Here is a 25,493-nt window from a genome sequence, read left to right on the forward strand (position 1 = left end):
AAACATAAATGTTAATAGTCAATGAGCAAGGGCCTGAAAGAGTAGTCAGGAGAGAGTCTGTTGAGGCCACAAGCATGAATGCTAGCCGACAAGGAGAGGAAAGGAGGTATTCTTTTCCATGAGAGGAGGCCATGAGGAAGACACATTTTTAAACACATTGAGCTAGAGATTGAAGGAGTTTAGATTTCATGATTGAAAGAGTTTAGATTTCCTGCATTTCCTTCATCCCCAGGTTGTTGAGAAGAGTCCAAAACTTTTGGAAAAGACTCAGGCCAAGTGTGGTGACTAACACCTGTAATCCCAGCACTTTGAGAGGCCAAGGTGGGCAGGTCATTTGAGCCCAAGAGTTCAAGAACAGCCTGAGCAACATAGCAAAACCCGATCTCTACAAAAAATACAAAAAGATAGCTCAGTGTGGTGGTGCATGCCTGTAGTCCCAGCTACTCTGGAGGCTGAGGTTGGAGAATCACCTGAGCCTGGGAAGTCGAGGCTGCACCACTCACTCTAGCCTGGGTGTCAGAGTGAGACCCTGTCTCAAAAAACAAACAAACAAACAACAACAAAAAAAACTCAGTTAAAAATAAGACAGGTAAACAAATAAACATAGATAGCAGGATTGTTAGCAGTTTGTGAATTAAGCAGAGAATCAATAATGTGGACTTGTCCTATAACCAGTTAACCACATCTTATTACTTTTCCAGTGTCTTAATAGCAGAAGTAAATGAAGTGAAAGGTAAATTCACCCAAGCACCAAAATTAAAGAAAAAAAAATGAGAGAGATAATTGGAAATTGCAGAAAAGCAAGCACAGAGAACCAAGATTCCTAAGCTAGTGTTTTGCTGACATGGCAGAGCCTTGGAAATGGGTTGGGAGAAGGGAAGAAGAAATTCCTGAAAGTTGTTATTAATGTGAGACTAGTGATTAACTAAGGAACCATAATCACCGATGAAGTATAAAATGACTTCTTATGAAAACAGGAGGAGTTAAAGAATAAGAAATTATGCTCTGTGGCAGATTTCAGTCAACATCTTGAATATGAAGTAGTTCCAAATGGTTTTGAAACCTAAAGTCAGGGTATATATAGAGAGAGGAGCCCAAGTTAAGTGAAGGACAGCAAGGATTTTGCTTAAATGATTAACATCATAACAACAACAAAGATGAATTGCCTACCCTGTTGATTAGGTGTTGGGAACTGTGTTAAGTGCTTTACTTCTGTTAACTCAGTTCATCTTTCCTACTTACAATGTGTGGTAGGTAGTGTTCACAGTCATTGAGCTGACTATTTCCCTCTTGTTCAGTTGATTAAATTGGTTGTTTGGTTTGACATTGTATAGACACAACCTTGAAAAGCAAATAATTTCAGCTAATTTAACCATAATCAAGATTTTTCATTTTCTAGATGCTCTGAACACTTAAGGTTTACATAGGCATATGTAAATATTTTATTAAGCATATTACAGGGCAGCTAACTTAGAACAGAATGTGTTGCATAACGTTGGCTATGGCTATAGGTATTAAATATTATAAGGCACAATCTCCTTTCTGAGAGAGCTAACTGATATTGCAAACCCAAAAATCTGTCCAGGAATATCTGTCTTCAGAAAATACAGGAGTTTCTTGAAGAATTGTAATTTTATCTTATTATTTTTATTATTTTCAAGCATAAGTAAAAATTATTTGAGTTATTCTCAATAGTATAAAAATAAACTATTAAGCATAGTTTATTTTTAGCCACTTACACATTTCTCACATATAAGAGTGATGACCAATTGTAAGATGAAATTCAATACATGTTATTTAAATTAAAATGTGCCAGTACTTTATCAGTAAGTAGATAAGTAGATAGACACTCTGAACTGATCATTAAAAATGCATCACTTAACAATATTAAGCATTTGGTTGCATTATGATAGGATAATTGCAGCAATTTTGGTTCCTAATTTTATCAAATAGACTCTCCAGCACTGTAATATCTTATATAGTTATTGCCATAGTGTTCCAAAACCCCCATCAGGTGAGAGTCATGGCTACTTCCTAATTACCATCTGCTTAGCTTTGTTAGTGTTTCTCATTATAACTCAGAAGGTCAATGATACTGTTCATGATAGGAACCCAGCAAGATGAAAAGTAATAAAATAGCTCTGAGACTAAGCAAGGCTCTGCTACTCCAACTGATGGACAGTTAATTACCTGAGCATAAAACAGTGAGCACTGGGAGAACTAGAGAACTCTGCAATATGGTAGATGTCCAAGTACAATATTATTTGGTGGTTTTTCAGTGAACAATTCTGTTTAATTAAAACATGAGCATAACCTTTGGCAGAGGACAATATAATTTTGACAAAAGCAAAATATTTGGTTTTTAACAGCCTCACAGACTACTTAGATGAGCATTCCAAATCTCAGTTTCTATAGCAGTTTCTCACCCTTGGCAGTGCGTTAGAATTACATAGAAACTTTACATAATAGCACCGTCAGGTCCCCACCCCCAGCCAATTAAATCTAAATCTGTAGAGGGTGGTACTTAAGCATGCCCATCTTCTTTTTAGAGGTGCCTCAGGTCCTGCTATTGTGCTTTGAAGGTCGCAAACCACTATATTACAACTAACATTCAAAAGTCATCATTGCCAGTATGGATCTATTTTGTGAACAACTACAATCTTCTTTTTAACTTTTAATATACACTGCTTATATATAGAAAGACTTGTGTAGCTCACTCATTAACCATTGTCTTTAATTCATCTTTTAAACTGACAATTAACTAATCCTTTAAAAAATTCACATCTGACTTCTCAGCTTATAGAAGAATTAAGAACGTGAAACCAAAAGGCATTTATTCCTAGGAAAAAGTTTTAGTAGAATCCCTTCGAAGTGTCCTTTCAAACCTCTGAATAACAGAAATTCCATAAATCCTGTGGGATTTATGTTTATCCATACAATTAGATGATTAATTCTATCATTTTAATTAGTAAAGAGAAGAATAAACAATGAGATGTAAAGCCCTTATGTTAAAAAATACCTTTGTAACTATCACTAGATACTTATTTTCTATAAACATTTTATAGAATTTATTTTTTCTTTCATTTTTAAATAGGTTATGGATCTCTTCATGGTAAAACCATGTCCAAAGTTTTCTAGAGTTTACATAAAAATGATTTATATTGTGTGACCTAAGTTCACAACTGGTAGTTTCATGACCAGCTAACCACTTCAAGGACAGTGCAAAGGGCAGAAACTTCTCTTCACTATGATTTTCAGAGAGAATATAGAAGTCCCAGTCTTCCATGGCCAGTGTCACTTTCATGTATCTATTTGATCACCTGTAAGAAAAACAAAAACTAATTTGAATTTTACAGAAAATGTGAAAAAAAATGCTATTTATTAATATTAAAACTTCTTACACCTTGACTTTATGTTTCTAGTTTGAGATTTTTTTAATATTTAGAATGTCTCAAAAATATGTGCTACAGTCTCATTAAACTCCACACATTGTTTTCAAAAGATATTCTTTTCTTTTTGTTTTTTTTCAACTAGGACCCCTACTATGGCTGGTGGCCTATTTTCTATTGACAGAAACTACTTTGAAGAGATAGGAACTTACGATGCAGGAATGGATATCTGGGGTGGAGAGAATCTTGAAATGTCTTTTAGGGTAATTGCATTTTATTTTATTTTTTGACGCTGAACATACTATGCTGTAGCATGCACATACCAGACCCAGTAATTTACTGTCAAATCATTTTTGCTAAGTGATACAAATTACTGATCAATTGGTCATCTTAATACATATTTAGAAGATTTGACAGAGTCCTATTGCATGCAATATTTACTGTTAAATGGAAAATTATAGGTAATTTTTGTTTTCAAAAATAATGTTTTTATTCACAGTAAAAATACATTAGGACTTTCAATTGCTGAAATAAAGAAGGGTTTTATTTTTTAATAAAGTGTTACTCTATAAAATCACTTTGTGTTTTTGAACTGAAATTTGGAAGTATTTATGTAATCTGAATTTGCAACTACTGCCTGAGATTGTTTTCAGAAAACTTTAAGAATGAACTGTGGTCAAAGGAATTTGGATAATTCTGCAAGTGGTATGACCATTTTCACTAACATTATTGTTGGATAAATCAGTTTGAATAAAGCAAATTCATTTAATAAATGGCCTTCCAAGTAAATAAAAATTGAGGAGTAAGTCCTTACAAATATGTTATTAGGAAATGTTTAATAACAATTTAAGTAATATTTAAATAATTTTTTATATTCAAAAAATTTAAAAATGAAGACATAAGTTTGCTTTCATGCTAAGAAGTTGATAAGCGCTAACATAGTGGTTTTGTTTTTTCAAATCACTGCTTTTTTTCCTACCTAAAATTCAGTGTAAACTATTTGTGTGTGTTTTTTGTTGTTGTTGTTTTTGTTTTATGAGACAGAGTCTCCATCACCTAGGCAGGAGTGGTACAGTGGCGCAATCAGGACTTACTGCAGCCTAGACCTCCAGGGCTCAGGTGATCCCCCCACCTCAGCCGCCCTGGCTGGGACTACAGGTGCGCAACACTACTCCTGGCTAGTTTTTCCTTCCTTTCTTTTTTTTTTTTTTTAATTTTTTGTAGAGACAGGGTTTTGCCATGTTGCCCAGCGTGGTCTCAAATTCCTGGGCTCAAGCAATCCACCCCTCTCTGGCTCTCAAAGTGTTGGGATTACAGGCGTGAGCCACCACACCCAGCTTCAGTGTAAAATATACGAAACATTCCATCATTTTGCCCAAAGTATTTGTACAATAAAATTATAAGAGTTTAGATATATTTATCTATGAAGTTTAAAAATTATGCCTTTTAATTTCTCATTTCAAAAGTAAAGTTTGTTTTTCATTATCATAATATAAATATGTGTGATGTTGTGTAAGAAAATGTTAAAATTTGAGAATGAGTTACCTTGAATTTCTCTACTGTAGAATTCAGTGGATCTTGGATAAATTATTTTAAAATCAGTAAGATGGCCGAGTTATATTACTATTTTGCCTGTAAACTTTCCTTTTAGCCAGATGTCTGAAACAAACCTTAGTTAATGGAATTTTATTATTTTTGCATTTGCCTATCTGCTTATATTCTCATGAAACTTGCCAAACCAAACTCAGCACCACACTCTGGAATATCTTCTTGCCTTCAGGTCCATGGACAGTAAATCTTTGCGGAAATTTTGAGGACATTTGAGAACCCAAAATTATTACCTGATATAGTTCTCACAGTGAAAGAAGTAAGAGGTGACAGAAAAAGAAAAGAAAATCAGTATATTCAAAAGTTTAAAAACAATTTGCTTCTATTCTTAGATGTAATAATGAGAGAATTTACTCATTCATTAACCGATATTCTTTGGGTGCTATGCTGGGTTATGTAAGAAATAAAATCAACACAGAAATATTGCTACTATATAGGATCCTCTTGCTACTTTTTCTCTTGTCTTCCTAAAATTCAAATTCACCTCTTTCCTCCCTACCTATTAAGCTTGATTTTCTGCCAATGGACTCCTTTTACTTTTATCACATATGTCCCAGATTGGAGGAATGCTCTTTATCTAACTGATTGAGGGTAGAATTCAGAAAGAATTTAGTGGAATAATATGATAAACGAGGAGGATCTGATCATGAAATGTAACAGAGGTATAAATGTATAAAAAGGAAGACTTGAGGATATGATAGGTGAGGCAGATACCAGGGGTACAGAAGGAATGCAGCTAGGGGCCATAAGAATAATCAAATCCCTCAAAAATGACACAAGAGGGTTTCTGTAATTGATTTTTGTGATTATTAAGAAATAAAATACGTATCAATGACTGTTTTAAAACAATATCAAGTGTTTTAAAATGTATTATCTTTAGTTTCCATATGACTTTAACAGAAACAAAAGATGTATTTTGCTTTTTATTAGACTCTTATGTTTTACTTTCTTCTCTGCGACATGAATATGTTTGCTTAATAGTTTGTGCTGTAGCTGAGGAAGACATTGAATAAGGAAAAATGCTAGAATAGCACATTAGCAAAAGATTGAGACCCCTCATCTCTCTTTAGACTAATTTCATGACTTGATGAAATGAGAATATGTTGAGCATTTATAATCAGAGGGTTTGAATCTAATATCCAGTGTAATGATTACACAACAAATATACACTGAGCAAGTTATAGGTTTCCAGGGGATGAGGCAACAAAGATGAATAAAGCATGATGCTTCTTTGCTCTCAAAGAACTACATTCCTGTGACAGAGATGCATAGGTGTTATTGTCAAGAAAATGTGATAATTTTCTTTATAAATTTTTGTGTGAGTTTTTTTTGTCTCTGTCATGTGAGTATAGGTGAACGTAAACTCAACATAAAAAGGTGATTACAATAATAGTGAAGTTATTGTGGTTTTGAAGCTGTGGTCTACATAGGTTCTAGTCTAAGTAAAAAGGATAGAAATATTTAGGGCTTGCAAAATGTTAAGATTCTGACTGACCCCAAGGGATTTTAAGCCAAACCAAAGGAATACATTGCAAAGATTTATTTGTAACATATCACTTGATCGTTGTACTTAAAGACATTTGAAAATTTTATGAGAGCTATAGATTTCCTAAGAAAGATGTTTCCAACCTTGTAAAGATGACAGATTTAAAAACAGTTTCAAAGGGTTTAAAAATCTCTTGAAACCTTAGGAGAAAGACCCTCGGCATATAATAATAGTGACTATTAGTATTTATACTAGGTAGTAAGTGGAATAGCTAAGGGTTGACCCACAGCATTCTGACACCAAGGACTGTGCTGTTAAATACCATACTCTTACCTCCTCATTAAGGTTCATCTCTCCATAATATAACAAACTTAACAGCTGATGATATTATTAAGAGAAAGAAAGAAGCTAACATGCAAATACAAGCTTCCTCCACAATTCTGAGATGGTTCTCTCATCTATAATCTTATCTTCCTCTTATTGGCTATAGCCTCTAATGGAAGATGATACACATTCAATAGCAGTGAGAATATCAGGTATATCTACCAGAGAACAGGAGGTAGATCTTAATGCTTCCAAAAGCTGTTTCAAATATTTCTCCTTACTGCATTACACAACAATCACTGCAATAACATAAATTCTAACAGCACTGTCTAAACGTAAGTGTTAATTAGTTATGTTTAGACAGTGTTATGTATGTGCTGGGGATACAGTAATGAACAGAACAGACAAAACTTTGTGCTCTTATTGAACTTATATTTTAGAGAAAGAGACAGACAATAAACAAAATAAGTAAAATTTATTAAAATATCAATTATAAGTGTTAAAGAAAAATATGTAAGGAAGGTAAGAGTATATGAAATGTTAGATTTTGGAGGATAGATAGGGGTTGAAATTTTAGACAGGAACTGAGAAATTGATACTGAAATAAAATAGTGATAAAATGAACCAAGAAAATTGTGAATTATCATCAAAAAGTATCCTCTATATTTATTTAATAACCCTGTTTCAGGATAAGTATCAACCAACAAGGACACCAAAAGTCCTTGTCTTTTATAAGCAATATCATGGGGGGCAGCATTCCCAAGGGTACAGATCATTTTGCCCATTCTAAAATGAAGAAAACTGCTACTGACCAATCAACTGAGAGCATGGGAAAAAATAAATAAAAGAGCTTGATGACAGCAAAGGAAACAGAAATCTGCCTCACTGCCATGAATGGTTACAAGTATGGACTAGGATTCAGATAGCCTGCATTCAGCACCCAGCTCTGGCACTTACCATCTGTGTAAGCTTAGGTAAGATAGCATATCTTCTAAGCTTTAGTGTGTCCATCTCTAAAACAGGAGAGATTACAGCACTTTCCTCATATTTTTAGGGAAAGATTAAATGAGACTATGTATATAGTGCTGAGTACTCCACTCAACACATAAAGTGTGTCATAAATGGCAGCTGTTGTGGTGATTGTTATAAGCTGTGCAACTCAGGGCAAGTCATAACATTCCTGGGAATCACCTAAAAACAATCTTACCTTTAATAATTCGGCTTTGATCATGGTTAATCACAAGAGAGAATGTACATAGAAAGTCATTTAAACCCAGGAATGCAATATGCATAAAAGTATAATTATACTAAGTGCTAGTTGAGATGTACTTCTAAGGCTCCCCTGCTCAAAAAAAATATTAAATTTTTAAAAAGAAAAGAAAAAACACACACAAAAAATACTTTTTTGTTTTTTGTGTATGCTTCCACAACATCCTTGGAGTTAATTACTGACATCCAATAATCTAGGGTGGAAAACATTTTTCTACACTCATAAATCAGTTGGAATGAAACAGTTGTTGAATTAATTTTTAAAAGTATGTATCATCTAGACTTGGAGTAACAAGTACTAGAGTTACCATTCTCCCCATCATTCACCTGAATAAATTAAAAAATGGACAAAAATACATGAAATAACACTTTCAAGACATTGAACAGCAGGTCACCCTGAGAGATGGGAAACAAAGAAGGAAAGCCCCACAATTGCCTCAGCTTACTGCTTTGTGAAAGTTTCTAGGCCTTAGTGATAAAAGGGCTAGATCCTAACAGACTCCATGACTTGAGGAGATGAAGCTGAGTATCTGGGGAGACCAAGCCTGCTGGAATTTGGTGAACAGAGTAATGGAATTCTGGGCAAAGCATTCAAGAGATGTACAGAGGTTTCTGTGGGAGTATTTAGCTGTGTCTTCACACATGTGTGAGGAAACAATCCAAGTCTGAGGAAAGAACTTTCAGAAAGGATTAGAGGTCTCATTGCCCAGTGATGACTCAGGACAGTCAAGTGTACCTGTATCCTCAAGATTGATTCATGAGGTAAGGGATAGAGTAAATATTGAGAAACTACATAACATACTTCTTAAAAATCCATGGATAGGCTGGACATGGTGGCTCATGCCTGTAATCTCAGCACTTTGAGAGGTCGAGCAGGTGGATCACCTGAGGTTAGGAGTTCGAGACCAGCCTGGTCAACATGGTGAAACCCTGTCTTTACTAAAAATACAAAAAAAATAAAAAAATTAGCCGGGAATGGTGGTGAACACCTGTAGTGCCAGCTACTCCGGAGGCTGAGGCAGAAGAATCATTTGAACCTGGGAGGTGGAGGTTGCAGTGAGCTGAGACCACAACATTGCAATGCAGCCTGGATAACAGAGGGAGACTCTGTCAAAAACAAACAAACAAACAAAACCCGTGGATTAAAGAACAAGTAAAACTACCACTATTTGGAATGTAATGAAAATGAAAACTAGCATATAAAAATGTGTAGTGACACTAAAGCAAACTTAGGAATTATTTATAGCACTAAACATCTATATTAGAAAAGAAAAAAACTACATAAAAAAAGAGATATAAAATCAATAACCTTAGCTTCCACCTTCAGAAACTAAAAAAAGAAGAGTTTTAATGCCAAAATATCTAAGGAAAAGGAAATAATAAAGATAACAGCAGAAATAAATGAAATATAAAAGGAATATATATAATCTTCCATATATATGATACATATATGATATATATATACACATATATGGAAAAGCAATGAAGCCAAAATTTGTTTCCTTGAGATCAATAAAATAGATGATATTTTAGCCAAATTGGGGAAAAATAGAGAGATAGCACAAATTATCAGTGTTGGGAATCAGAGAGGTGACATGACCATCATGGATTCTACAGATGACTAAAAGGATTGGAATGGAACGTTATCACTCTCATTATGCCAATAAACTTGACAACTTAGATAAAATGGAGAACTTCATTAAAAGATAGAAATTATCAAAGCTCAAAGAAAGAAAAAAATAAACCAAACAGTCCTGTATCTAGTAAATAAATGAAATTTATTCTAAAAATTTATAATTTTTAATACTTTAAAAATACTTTTTACAAAGGAAACTCCATGGCCAGATAACTTAACTGGTGAATTCTACCAAATGTTTTAGGTAGAAATAAGAAGAGTTCAGGCCAAGCTCAGTGGCTCATGCCTGTACTCCCAAAACTTTGTGAGACCGAGGAGGGCAGATCACCTGAGGTCAGGAGTTTGAGAATAGCCTAGCCAACATGGTGAAACCCTGTCTCTACTAAAAATACAAAAATTAACTGGGTGTGGTGGTGGGCACCTGTAATGCCAGCTACTTGGGAGGCTGAGACAGGAGAATTGCTTGAACCCAAGAGGGAGAGGTTACAGTGAGCCAAGAGTGCACCATTGCACTCCAGCCTAGGCAAGAAGAGCAAAACTCTATCTCAAAGCAAACAAACAGACAAACAAAAATGCTTCCACAAAATTGAAAGGAAGTAGTACCTCCCAATTCATTCTATGAGGTCAGCATTAATTTCACAGATATCAAAACTTGACAAAGTCATTACAAGAATAGAAAACTAAAAATTAATATTCCTGGTAAATAGAGATGCAGAAATTCTAAATAAAATTAGCAAATCAAGTTTCTCCATATGTCAAATACATAATATATCTGATTAAGTAGAGTTCATTGCAGAAATGCAAGGTTGGTTTAGCATTCAAAAATCCATCAAGGTAATTCACCGTATCAAGAAACTAAAAAAAAAAATTGATTGGTCATCTGAATAGAGTCAAGAAAAGTATATAACAAACTCAGTCTACTCCTGAATTTATGAAGAAAAAAGAAAAAAAAAAGCCCTGACAAAGGGCTTGAACAAAAAAACCTGCACATACTTAATGTTTGAAACATTGAATGCTTTCCCTCTAAGATCAGAAATAAATAAAGATTTTGGATCTTACTACATCTACTTAACATTATACTGGAGGTTTTAGGCACAGCAATAAGGTCAGAAGAATAAATTAAGCCATCCATATTAGGGAGGAAAAATTAAGACTATAATTCCAGAAGACAAGATTATCTACAAAATCCAATGGAATCTACACAAATATTGCTAAAACAAATAAGTCAGTCTTCTTATCAAGGTTGTAGAATATAAGAACAATGTATGAAAGTCAACTTTATTTCTTTGCACTAGCAACAAACAGCAGAAAACTGATATTAGCATCTAAAATAATGTAAAAAATATGAAAAAGTTATAAATCTGACAAAAGACGTGCAAGACATCTACGCTAAAAACTCCTGTATATTACTGAGAGAAGTTAAAGAAGACCTAAATGAATGAGGATAAATACTATTATTTATTAATAGTTAGTAGGCTCAATATGATATTAAGATGACAATTCTCCCTCAGATCAATATAGATTCACTGCAATATCAAGTATATTGTATTTACTTACTGTTGCATTGAATCTATAATATATGCAATAGTAAATAAAACTTATTTTGTTAGGTAGAAATTGACAAGTTGATTCTATTCATATAGATATACAAGGGATGTATAATAGCTAAACATGCATTAATAAAGAAAAAAGAATTAACCAAATAGGATTTAGAATTTATTATAAAGCTGTAATAATCAAGACTGTGTGTTATTGGCATAAAGACAGACAAAGCAACAAAACTGAAAATCTGGAAATAAACTTACACATATATGGACCACTGATTTCTAATAAATATGCAAAGGCTGTTTAGTAGAGAAAGAATAGTAGTTTCAAGAAATATTATTAGAACAACTGAACATGTGGGGGGAAAGACAACTCCAATCCATAAGTTATACCATGAAAATATTAATTCAAAATGTAAAAATATAAAATTATAGAAGAAAACATAGAAGAACTTGTGTGACCATTGATTAGACGAATATTTCTTAGATATGACACCAAAAGTATGAGTCATAAGAGAATGGATTGGTTAATTAGATATCATCAAAATTTAAAAACTTGTGCTTTTCAGGCTGGGCATGGTGGCTCATGCCTGTAATCCCAGCACTTTGGAAGGCCAAAGTGGTCAGATCACTTAAGGTCAGGAGTTTGAGACTAGCCTGGCCCACATGGTGCAGCCCATCTCTACTAAAAATACAAAAATTAGTCAAGTGTGGTCACGGGTGCCTGTAATCCCAGCTACTCAGGAGGCTAAGGCGGGAGAATCACTTGAACCCGGGAGGGGGAGGTTGCAGTGAGCCGAGATAGCGCCACTGCACTCCAGCCTGGGCAACAGAGTGAGACTTCATCTCAAAAAAAAAAAAAAGAAAAAGAAACAACTTGTGCTTTTCAAAGTCACTATTAAGGGAATGAAAAGTCAAAGCACTGACAGAAAAAAAGAAGTTAGCAAATTATATATCTGATAATGAATTTTTATCTAGAAAAAAAAAAAACTCTCAAAACTCAGTAATAAGAAAACACTCAACTCAATAAAAAATGGCCAAAATAACTAGAATAGACACTTCTCTAAGAAAGGTCTACAAAAGCCGGGCGCGGTGGCTCAAGCCTGTAATCCCAGCACTTTGGGAGGCCGAGACGGGCGGATCACGAGGTCAGGAGATCGAGACCATCCTGGCTAACACGGTGAAACCCCGTCTCTACTAAAAATACAAAAAACTAGCCGGGCGAGGTGGCGGGCGCCTGTAGTCCCAGCTACTCCGGAGGCTGAGGCAGGAGAATGGTGTGAACCCGGGAGGCGGAGCTTGCAGTGAGCTGAGATGCGGCCACTGCACTTCAGCCTGGGTGACAGAGCGAGACTCTGTCTCAAAAAAAAAAAGAAAGGTCTACAAATGGCCAATAAGCAAATGAGTAAATCCTCAGCAGTTAGTGGGGAAATGAAATTTAAACAACGATGAGATTACACTACACATTTATTAAAAAAAGAAAGGTTAAGAAGGTGGACCATGTTGGTGATGATATGGAAGAACTGCACCTGCAATGCTGGTGAGAATGTACAAATACTACACTAAACTCCAAAAACTAGTTTTAGTACTTTTTAAACACTCTTGAGTATTTACTCAGTGGAAAGGAAAATGCATATTCATACAAAGAGTTGTATGCTAATATTCATAACAGCTTTATTTGTAACACAAAAGCCAGAAACAATCCAAATGTCCATCAGCAGGTCAATGAATAAACTATGCTTTGTCCGTACAAAGAATATGTGCAAACTATTAATGCACCCTACAACTTTGGTGAATTTTGTAATAATTATGCTGAATGAAACAGCCAGGCAAAAAGATTATATACTGTATGACTTCATTTGTATACAATTTTAGTAAATGCAAACTAATCTATGAAATCAGATAACTTGTCTGTGGACATGAAATTGAGGTGGCAAAGGGAGGATTGCAGGGAGAGACTACCAAGGGGTGTATGAAAACTTTTAGGGGTAATGTATATATTCATTATCTTGATTGTGGTGACAGCCTCACAAGTTTCACATATGACAAAACTTCTTATTGAGTGGTACAATTTAAATATATGCTGTTCATTTTATGTTAATTATACTTTAATAAAGCTATTAAGAATTAAAACACACACAGAGAGAGAGAGAGAGAGAGACTCCAAAGAGAAACAAATGAAGGAAAAATGTAGTTCAAAATATCTACTTAACAGTAAACCTCTATACTTTAGATTAGATTCTCTATATATCATAATCCAGCTACTTTTAAATACCCCTGTTGATCTGATTATAACAGTCTACCTCTCAGGACAACTGTATTCATTAAGTGAGGTAGTACTTATTAAAGCTGTTTATAAGCTGTATGGCAATATTAATTTTTATTATCATTACCCTTAAAATAAGCTCTTTTGTCAGTAACTATTATTTTAATTAACAAGATGGAATTTACTTCAAATACCTCAGTTTTCTTTTGCTTGCAAATCACAGTGAAAACAGTAGTATATATTACCTGAAAAATATAGCCAAGTGAAGTGTCTTCCCATGTGAAATCCATTTATTTACAACTTGTACAAGCAATTAAGTGGAAAAGAAATGAGAACTGACATAATAGTGGAAAAATGAAAAGCAGGGGTTTCCATTGAACAGAATAGTGTGGTAAATGAGGCAAAGAAATTTGTCAGCCTTTAGGGGCTTATAGTATCCAGCCTTTTTTTAAGTACTAAAAGAAAGTAAAGAATTTTCTAAGCAATGTCCACACAATTCAAATTTTGACAAGTGAAGATATCAGACATAATAATTTATTAGAAATCATTTTAGACAAAAGTCCAGCTGATTTCTTTCTTTTAGAGTTCTTTGCCTTTTTGTAAACTTAATCATACAAATCTGATGAAAGTAGGTTATTTGTCAGTGTGTAAAACTTGACTGTTTTTTTTGGGACCACTCATGGAAACCAAACTATAATAGAAATATGGAGATGGTTTTGTGGGATACTTTTCTTTAAATATGATAAATCACTCTCTTAATGGTAATATAGAGATTTGTTACCCTTTTAAAAAAATCCTATGAAATCGTAAACTGATATCATGTGTGCATAGTCTCCACAAAGAATACAAACCAATCTTAATGATGTGCTTCAGCAAGTGTTTCTCTTGTTCCCTATTTGGTGCAGGCTAAACCTTAAACATATTGAAAAATAGCTTACATTTTTAACTTCTGTGTCTGCAACTAGTTTTTCTGTCATCTGGCCACCACTTTGCTTTGAACCATTGTTTAAACATATATTTTCATTCAAAGAAGGGCTTTTTAAATTTAAACCACAGAATAAAATATTTCTAGATAAGGTACAATGAGACAGTGCTACTAAAGACTGTCATATCTATTATACATATTTCTAAAGCACAGGCGAGTAGGTGTCACAGAATAATATTTCATTATGTTTCCTAATAGAATTCTGTTTATCCAAAACAAATGTGTTAGAATTTTATTTTGAATATTAACTGCTATAAATAACTGGCTTCATATGCTCCTTTAGAAAAAGTAAGTGAGCAATAGGTAAATTAGACATTAATCAAACTTTAGAAGAACATTAGCAAACATTAACAAAACTTGTATTGCTCTTAAAATTATAATAGCTTAAGGCATCATAATTTGAATAACTACATTCCTCCATTAACATTTTTGGTTCAGAAAACTGGAATATGAGAAGAGTTTTATATTAGCCTTTGATATGATGCTTTACCTTGTAAACATTCAATATGGAGACATGCTTATAGTTTTAGAAACATAAAGCATTTTAAGTTATTTAGATACACTAAAACTTGGTGTTAATCTCTGGTTCTCTTTTATATTCATTTAATTATTTCTTAAACTAATTGTTTGAAAATAATTTTGAGGTGGTCAGTACCACACATAATTTATTTTTAGAGCATAACCAGTTTATTTACACCTTTTCTGTTATTTCTATAATCATCCTAAGAGATTACTAACATAAAAATTCACATTGAAATGATTCAAAACAAAGCAACTGAGAGGAAAGAAGAAAATGAAGGGCAAGAGAAATAAAGTAACAGGAAAATGGGATAAACTAGTCACATTGAATAATCAATAATTTTATTCAAATATTCCTACAGCTAAAGTGAAAATAAATAAGTTAGCAAATAAAATTGCACTGAATCTTTTTTTTTTTCTTCAGATGAAAGGAACTAGATTCTGAAAGACATTGTCCAGTAGACACAAAATAGTTGATATTTTAGACCATGTTTTAGCAAACATCCACTAATGCCTTTAAATGGATGGTGGGTTTTTTGGGTACACTAAAAGAAAATTATCAATTTTATTGCTTTCCAGTGATTTGATTTCATAAAGGAATATATCTTGAAGATAGAGTGTCATTTGGGGTTTTTCTCTAAATAAAACTTACCTAAATTCAGTCAAGCTTAACTGTTGGTGAATTCACATTTGAATTATCTTAGCATTCTTTCCTCTTGATAAAAATAGAACTCACATACACAAGATGCAGAGATGTAGATACTAACATTAGTGGCTGGTCATGAAATCTATGAGATAAACTTTTTGTCCTACTCAGACCCATCACATTTCTTCACAGGTTTGGTTCACAGAGTTGCTTGTGAATAATGTTATTAGAGAATGGATTTGCTTGGATACAACTTGGTAAAGAGATTAAAATGTAATAAAGATACAAATTGTCTAGATAGTTTTGGTTATGCTATTTGTTTTCTGTGCAACCCATAGAATAATTGGCCATTACTATTTCCAATGAAATATCTATGCCAGCTTGTAACAGCTGTCTTGGAACTAAACAAACTAAAAATTTTGGAGAAGTTATGAGCTTTGTTAGACAATTTCATGAGGGTTTAGAAGATGGTAAGACAAATCCTAATTAGAGTTATGAGAAGATAGGTGATGTTTGAACTGAGTGTTAAGTAACTGACAGAAGTTAGCTATTTCAGGAATAATAAGAAAGACATTAGAGGAACAGAATACCACATCTATGAGGAATTAGAATATGGATCATAAACCTAGCCCTCTTGCATTAATAACTTTCATTTCTTCTCTTTTATGACCTCACAAAATCTCATCATATGAGTGTTTCTCTGGAGAACTGTAAGCATATACTGTATTGGTAAACCAGCAAAAATACTCATCTGCTATCTAACCAATCACGAATACTATCTGTTTATTTTATTCATCTATCTATATCTATCTAATTTATGTGTATGTGAGTCTATGTTAGTGTAAAAACTCAATATTTATGAGGTCCCAAAATGTAAGTCTCTAGTGATAGTTACTGTAGAAGCTATAATGTAACAATGATATATGGATAAAAATATTACAGTATTAGTTGTCTCTATAAAAATAAATGCTGAATGGTACTCACAAGGCATCCTGAATGAGTTGGAACTAGGATAGTAAAGGGAATTATAAAATTATGGAACCCCGAAAGATGGGCAGGAATTAAATGCATAAAAAGAAAAAGAAATTGAATGAAAATTATACAAAAATAGTAATGTATAAAATATACATTTTCATTTCCATTAATAAATAAAGAAGAAGTGAATGATATTTTATAGGGCTTATCCAGAAATACACAATGGAAATAAGTTTTGTTGGAAAAGCAATCTAATTGAGAAAGTTTTTCTGCCTTCTTGAATAATACCATTAGATAGAAATAAAAGTACACACAAGAAAAATAAACAATTAACTTCTGAACTATGATAAAAGCATTTTTGAAAATATTGTTCTTTAACAAATACAAGGATATTTTAAACATGCTAAGCAGAATGTCCCTGTATATAGCAATAAGACAGGAATACCTGGCTTTTTAGTGAGTTTCAGTACATTAAGTAACCAATACTCTTATTAGAGACAAATGTCTAAAATGTCAACTTTGAGAAACATACTTCATTGCTGTGGCTTTCTGACCCTTCTCTGCTCATATGAACAGATATTCCATGTGCATGTTACCCTTAAAAATCTTTATAATCTTTCTGATCCCAGACATAAAAGACTTAAATTCAGCCATTTGAATTTATGGCAATAAAAACAGCTATATGAAGAATGTTAATGTGCTCAGAATTATTGAACAGAAAAGTTTGATATCCCCTTAAGGCCAAATTTCACTAGAGCCTCCCATTAAGCATGCTTAATCAAACAAAATGGTGCTGAAAATTAAGGCAATTATCCTGCTGATTTAAATGTGAAATGTCCCTGAAATATTCTAATAAAGAAATGTTTAACTGTCTTTTAAATCTAAATATATGCTGCCATGAATTGACTTATAGCTATTTATTTTACAAATTAGGGTTTCATTTTTCTTACATGGAAAGGAAAAGTTAAATAACTTGTAAAAAAATAGCTTTAAAATCTTAAGAAACATTTATACAGATTGGGTTTGATTAATGAGCTACAACTGCCATTAAATTCAAATGAAATGTGAAAATAAGTTTAACTCAGGGAATTTACTAGTTAATTTTTAAATGTTTGCCAGTTCTTGGATATACTCACTCCCTGGTCTCCTAGAACTTATGCTAGAGGGAGACCATAGACAATAAATGAGTAAGCAGAAATATTATTCTGTTAATTTCAGATGAAGACAAGTGCCTAGAAGAAAATAAAATTAGGTAAAATGTTGTGAATGACAGAGGTGGAGGGTGAGGGTTAGAGAACTACATTACCTAGAGTGGTCAGAGAAACCCTCCTAGGGGACATTTGGGCTGATACCAAGATGACAGGAAGCATCTGTCTATGCAAGGATTTGCAGGGGGAAACATTCAGCATAGAAAAAAATGATAAGTGCAAAAGGCCTTATGCAGCTCAATTCTCCTGTTCCAAGTCTATAGGATCACAAATATCCTAAAGAACTCGGAGGGTTAAGAGAGAAGTCATCCTCTCGGAATAATGTTTAAGTTGACTGATGTTCAGCATGCAATTAATGTGTACCTATTTGCCACATAAAATCACACACTACATAATGATGTTTTGGTCAACAACGACACATATACAATGGTGGTCCCATAGTATACTACTGTATTTTTACCAAACCTTTTCTATATGTAGATATTTTGGGATACACAAATACTTACCATTGTGTTACAGTTGCGCACAGCATTCATTACAGACACATGCTTTTCAAGTTTGTAAGCTATACCATCTAGGTTTGTATAAGAACATTCTGTAATGTTCCCATGATAATGAAATCACCTAATGGTGCATTCCCCAAACTGTATCCCAGTCTTTCACTGTTGCATGTACACCGAATACAGTTACAAAAGATGTACAAGAGATGTTTTCTAAGAGTTTATATTTTGATGAAGCCTTACATTTGAGTAATACATAATAAATAAATAATAAAATCATTTTACAAATATTGTTATAATGGATCTAGTATAGATTAAATATATGAGGTTTTTTCTCATTATTTTGTTTTTTATCTTGAATGCATTTTGTAACATTTGCATTATACTTCAGATCACCTCTAAGTATCAGCCAGCTTGCTATAAATCAACCCTCGTTTTACCTATCAATCAGTATAAATAAATACACACCTAAACCTGCAATAGACCCTGTGGATGGCAAATATGCAAGGTGTGGTTCTTGATTTCATTCAGTGTGTGGTTATGTAAGACAGCAGGTAGCACCTGATAATGTACTAAGTTCTAGGTATCATTTGAACATGCAGATATAGAGTGCATTAAGTTCAAAGGAGGGAAAGATTGCTGTGGTGTACGACATTCATGGAAGAATTTATAAATAAAATATGTAAGGGTATATGTAGTCTTGTGAAAAGAAGCAGAAAAGCAGGGCCTGGAAATCTGTGTACTCTCAGTTTACAAAGTTCTCGCTCCTGTGCTCCTTGATATAGTTTGGCTGTGTCCCCACCCAAATTTCATCTTGAATTGTAGTTCCTGTAGTCCCCATGTGTCATGGAAGGGATCCAGTGGGAAGTAATTTAATCCTGGGGGTGGTTACCCCCATGCTGCTCTTGGCACTTCTCCTTGCTTGGCACTTCTCCTTGCTGCCACCATGTGAAGAAGGTCATGTTTGCTTCCCCTTCCACCATGATTATAAGTTTCTTGAAGCCTTACAAGCCTTGCTGAACAGTGAGTCAACTAAACCTCTTTCTTTATAAATTACCCAGTCTTGGATATGTCTTTATTAGCAGCATGAGAATGGACTAATACAGTAAATTGGTACTGGGAGTGGGACGCTTCTGTAAAGATACGCAAAAATGTAGAAATGACTTTGGAACTGGGTAACATGCAGAGGTTGGAAGAGTTTGGAGAGCTCAGAAGACAGGAGGATGTGGGAAAGTTTGGAAGTTCCTAGAGACTTGTTGAATGGCTTTGACCAAAATGCTAATAGTGATATGGGCAATAAAGTCCAGGCTGAGGTCGTCTCAGAGATGAGAAACTTGTTGGGAACTGTAGTAAAGGTCACTCTTGCTATGCAAAGAGAGTGGCAGCATTTTGTGCGTGCCCTAGAGATCTGTGGAACTTTGTATTTGAGAGAGACAATTTAGGGTATCTGGCAGAAGAAATTTCTAAGCAGCAAAGCATTTAAGAGGAAGCAGAGCATAAAAGTTTGGAAAATTTGTAGCCTGTTGATGCAATAGAAAAGAAAAACCCATTTTCTATGGAGAAATTCAAGCCTGTTGCAGAAATTTGCATAAGTAACAAGGAGCCAAATATTAACCTCCGAGACAATGGGGAAAAGGTTTCCAGGTCATATTGGAGACCTTCACAGCAGCCCTTCCCATCACAGGCCTGGAGACCTAGGGAGGAAAAATAGTGAGCTGAGCCCAGGGCCTCCCTTGCTGTGTGCAGCCTTGGGACTTGGTGCCCTCCATCCTAGATGCTCTAACTATGGGTAAAAGGAGCCAATACACATTTCAGGCCATTTTTTACGGGGTGCAAGCCCCAAGCCTTGGCAACTTCCACATGGTGTTAGACCTGTGGGTTCACAGAAGTCAAGAATTGAGGTTGGGGGACTTCTGCCTAGATTTTAGAGATTGTATGAAAATGCCTGGATGTCCAGGCAGAAGTTTGCTGCAGGGGCTGAGCCATCATGCTGAATCTGTTGCTAGGGCAGTATGGAAGGGAAATGTGGGGTGCAAGCCCCCACACAGAGTCCCCCCCTGGACATTGTCTAGTGGATCTGTGAGAAGAGGGCTACCATCCTCTAGACCCCACAATGGTAGCTCCACTGTGTACCTGGAAAAGTCACAGACATTCAACCCCAACCCATGAAAGCAGACAGGAGAGGGGCTGTCCCCTGCAAAGCCACAGGGATGGAGCTACCCAAGGCCTTAGGAGCCCACCTCTTGTATCAGTTTGACCTAGATGTGAGACATGGAGTCAGAGAAGATCATTTTGTAACCTTAAGGTTTAATGACTGCCCTGTTGGATTTTGGACTTGCATGGGGCCTGTCGCTTCTTTGTTTTGGCCAATTTCTCCCATTTGGAATGAGTGTATTTACCCAATGCCTGTACCCCCACTGTATCTAGGAGGTAACTAACTTGCTTTTGATTTTACACGCTCATAGGCAGAAAGGACTTGCCTTGTCTCAGATAAGACTGTGGACTGTGGAATATGGATGCTTTTCTTTTTCTTTTCTTTGTTTTCTTTTGTTTCCTTTTCTCTCTTCTTTTCTTTTATTTTCTCTTTTTTTTTGACAGAGTCTCACTCTGTTGTGCAGGTTGGTGTACAGTGGCACAATCTCAGCTCACTGCAACCTCCTCCTCCTGGGTTCAAGCAATTGTCGTGACTCAGTCTCCCAAGTAGCTGGGACTACAGGTGTGGGCCACCACATCTGGTTACATTTTGTATTTTGAGTAGAAACGGAAAATCCAACATCTGCATCTTCACCATATTGGCCAGGCTGGTCTTGAACTCCTGACCTCAGGTGATCCACCCACCATTGCCTCCCAAAGTGCTGGTATTAAAGGCATGAACCACCGGGCCCTGCCGGACTGTGGACTTGTGCGTTAATGCTGAAATAGGCTAAGATTTTGAGTTAATGCTGAAATGAGTTAAGATGCCTCCTCACTGGGAAGGCATGATTGCTTCTGAAATGTGATGACATGAGATTTGAAAGGGTGGAATGATAAGATATGGGTGTGTCCCCACCCAAATCTCATCTTGAATTGTAGTTCCCATAATCCCCACCTGTTGGAGGGATCTGGTGGGAGGTAATTTAATCATGGGGGTGGTTAGTTGAGTGCTGCTGTTCTCATGATGGTGAGTGATTCTCACAAGATCTGATGGTTTTACAAAGGGCTTTTCACCCTTTTGCTGGATGCTTTTTGCTGCTACCATGTGAAGAAGGATGTGTTTGCTTCCCCTTCCACCACAATTGTACATTTCCTAACGCCTTCCCAGTCATGCTGAACTGAGTCAATTAAACCTCTTTCCTTTATAAATTACCCAGTCTTGGGCATGTCTTTATTAGCAGCATGAGAACAGACTAATACACTCCTACTTTGTGCTTTGAGACATATCCAAGTTTAGAGTGGAACATCTGATTTCCTACCTTTTGTTTTCCCTATGGAAGATTATATGAATGAAGTATTACTAAAGCATTACATGTGTGTCTTATAAAACTAAGATTTAAATGGCAGAATTAATAAAGTATTTATTAAAAATTCAATAAACTGAACCTATTATTTTTGTATACCTATATCTGATCCCTTAAAGACATCTAGGACAAAATTCCAAATCTGTTGTTTTTGTATATGTTCAGTTAGGAAACCTACTGCACCTTGCTTGTCAAAATTAATGCATTCAAAATCAAATCTATGTATTTTTTATTAAAGAGTCAAATTTAAATCTCTATGGTAACAACTGCAATAAATGTGCAACATCTTAAGCTATGATTATATTGTCACACTTAGTGATGTCTATCTTCGGTACATGACTACCAATCGTTTCACTGTTGTTCTAGTCAACCAGAAATGTAGTTAAAAAAGGAAACCAATTATGAGATTTATTTAAATAAGACTGAACAAATTCTGCAATAACAGATTCTAGATAGTAGAACTTACTCTGAGTGTGTGAGATAATGTTGAGGGAAGAATTTCATCCAACTGTACAAAAATTGAGTGGCAAGTACCAATACTTAATTACTACTGAGAAATTAAGTATAACTGAAAAGCTAGTTGTTGATTTTCAATAGATATTTTAAATTACCCTTAAAAAATATATTCAACCAAACAATACTTACAACATCTGCTAAATTCCAAATTTGATGCATTATAAATTCTAAAAATATTTTATAATTGCCAAGCTAACCATGTGGTTACACTGCAAATATGCCAAAATTGAAATAAACATTCTTGGTGTGGAATTATTAGCATTTCTCTACTGCCATCATGATGCACCTGCATGTGATAATATATTTCTGCATGCCCTACTCTATTATGAAAGTTCTGGCAACATTTTCCCACTTACTTACTTACCCCATAGCCTAGTAATACGTGATCCTTGACCAAAATATATTTTTCTCTATTTTAATTGGTCAACCAAATTCTATATTTACTTTTTAAAATCCTATATTTTAGTTGGTCAACCAACTTTATATTCCATATTATTAATTGGCCGATAAAAGCCATTTGCGTTTGAGAAAAACATCATAACTTATGGAATTCCTAAATTAAGATAAAAATCTGTACAAAACTTTAAGCCTACTGTGTCCCACACTAATCCTGTAATGGTCAATTTGGATAGTAATTAGACCTGATGGAAGACTACTGCTCCTTGATCATTTCTCTGACACTACAAGAGAAGACCTCAGGAACTGCAAGATTTATTTTCATATTTCAGGAACAAAATGGAAGTTCTTGATTCTATAAAGTTATGGAAAGTTCAAGATGTACCTGAAGCAGCTGGAAATATGTTGCAGAGTTGAGGCAAAGGATAAGGAATTAAATAGGTGTATGAGGATTGATTAATTTGCTAAGGAAGAAAATAGGGAGAGCAAAAGAACAAGGCATGTCCTTAGGTAGCACCTACTTTAGGGGTGGGAGAAAGAAGAAAAAGTGATTGCTAAGTCAAAACTGTCAGTGAAGAACAAATAAAATGTCACAAAAACTTAGAAAGTTATGGTGATTGTCAACAGTGTCAAATGCTACAGAGAAGTCAGGAAGTAAGAATAATGTAAGCTCATAAAAAGTTTCATGAGCAGTTTCAGATGATGGATTCAAGATAGTGGAATATAAAATGTTAAGATAATTGGATTGTGAAAACATGTAGTGGGGGAATAATCTTTTTAAGACATTTGCCAGCAAATAAGAAGGAAAAGTCATAGTAACTTTAAGGTTAAATATGAACAAAGTAATTATTTTGTATTTTCTATCATTTCATTTTATCATAAATTTAAAATATCCTCTATATTTTAGATAGGTAATATATCTAAAAATGAATAAGGAAGTATTTTTAAATATGAGGTGATATCTAAAAAGAAAAAGGAAGGGATAATTGATGAGATAAATACCTGCAGGTATTGGAGGAAAGGTATAACAATAAAGAATATCTGCGTAACACTTAGTTTACAGTGCAGTTTCACACTCATTATTTTACTATGTCCTTACCAGAACACAGTGGATGAGTTCTTATTATCATCTTATTCTATAGTTGAAGGTTCTGAGCCTCAGATAAATTGTCATGTGCCTAGAAATTGGCAGGGCTAAATATTAAATTCACATCTCTTGACTCCAAGTCTAGTGCTCCCTTCATATGAGTTCAGGAGACCAAGGGCAAGGGTGAACTTTAGAGAAGAGGATTGACTTTCTTTCCTAAAATGGAAAGAAGAAGCTAAGGATATTTGAGACATTTAAAGGTAGAAATGAGTAGCAAATCGGGTCAGCTTTTCTTAATCTCAAGGAAAGTGGAGGCAAAAGATTATTTTCAGAGAAGATGGAATTTATGGAGCTTGATAAGAGGTGAAAAGTTTGGATTAATCACAGCTTCTTCAACAAGCATTTGAATGAACATTTGATGTTCTCTATGGAGCAACTTTTAAATTTCACAAGAATAGCATTTTGAAATACTAGTGTACCAAGGAAATTATATTTACTGGACTTTAAGCATCGTATCTAGAGAAATAAACTGTGCACTCTACTCTCCTTGTTTGTGACTGATAAGTTAGCAAAGTAATATGCCAAATGTTGCTATTTCAGGGTTACTTCTTTACTCTTCTAAAGTGTAATGTAACCTCCATTGACTAGTACCAATTAATTTTTTAATAATAAACTGTCAAAAGTAGAGTATTAGTTTCCTTCTTAGGAGGTTTGTGGGTTTCTTGAATAAGTACTTGAAGTGACGTTAACATGGATATTTTTAGGTGTTTCACATTGGTTCTTGCCAAACGCTGTATAGAAAAAAAGAAAAAATGAAAAAGAAGTGCCTGTAAGATGAATTTTGAGAAGTACTCATAGTTTTCCATTGACAGCATTAGAATTTTAGATATGCCCCCTAGGGAAAGTACTCATCTGAAGCAAAACTTACAGCTTTAAAAAATAATGTCTAGGTTCTTGACAAGAAACAAAATGACTCTAGCTGATTAAAAGCTAGGAGAAAGGCATCCTGTCTATGATGATGGTGGGGGTGAGAACCTCTCAAGTCCCCTTCTTGTAGGCATGAGAGACTGTTTATTTATTTATTTATTTCACTGTCAAATGCAAACTGATGACTAGACTTTAACCTTAATATGCCCAGTTTTGACATTCACAACTAGACTGGCCTGTGAGCTACTAGAGAGCTATGTATTATTATTATTATTTTTCTATGCCCCAGAGCCCAGCATTGTGCTTGACAAAGCACAAAGTAATTGACTAATATATATTTGCTGAATATATGCCAGCCAGGATCTTAGAAAAAATTCTTGAGAGGAGACAGGTTTTCCTATTTCCTCAAATTTATCACAATTCTCTGCCTTTGGGACACATGTGACCACTTTACAAATTACACAGGAAATTTATTTGAAACTGAAATTCTGTAACTCCAGTTAGGAGAGGTGGACATTTACAGATGGAGAGACTGAAGGAAAACTTTTTCTGAGCTACTAGGTTTTCTTTTCCACTGAAGTTCTTTTTATGTATTGCTGGCATCTGTGAAAGAGCAGGTGATGCCATATATTGCAGCTGGGTACCCAGGTGGTCTACTGATATTCAAAGGGGACTGGTTTGGCATGAATTCTAGGGCAGCGTCACGCAGCTGTCA

General features: G+C 34.6%; 1 protein-coding gene across 2 annotated transcripts in view; it reads left to right on the plus strand.

Annotated features, from left to right (window-relative positions):
- The window catches only part of GALNT13 (polypeptide N-acetylgalactosaminyltransferase 13), a 330,794-nt gene that overhangs the window by 128,340 nt on the left and 176,961 nt on the right, over positions 1-25,493 (plus strand). For both annotated transcript variants that reach the window (XM_011927454.1, XM_011927453.1), the window contains exon 5: positions 3,535-3,652. In XM_011927454.1, the coding sequence (XP_011782844.1) occupies positions 3,535-3,652 (118 nt within the window). The remainder of the gene's footprint in view (positions 1-3,534; positions 3,653-25,493) is intronic.

This window comes from Colobus angolensis, unplaced genomic scaffold (assembly GCF_000951035.1).
Source record: "Colobus angolensis palliatus isolate OR3802 unplaced genomic scaffold, Cang.pa_1.0 Scaffold72, whole genome shotgun sequence".
Classification (NCBI taxonomy): domain Eukaryota; kingdom Metazoa; phylum Chordata; class Mammalia; order Primates; family Cercopithecidae; genus Colobus; species Colobus angolensis.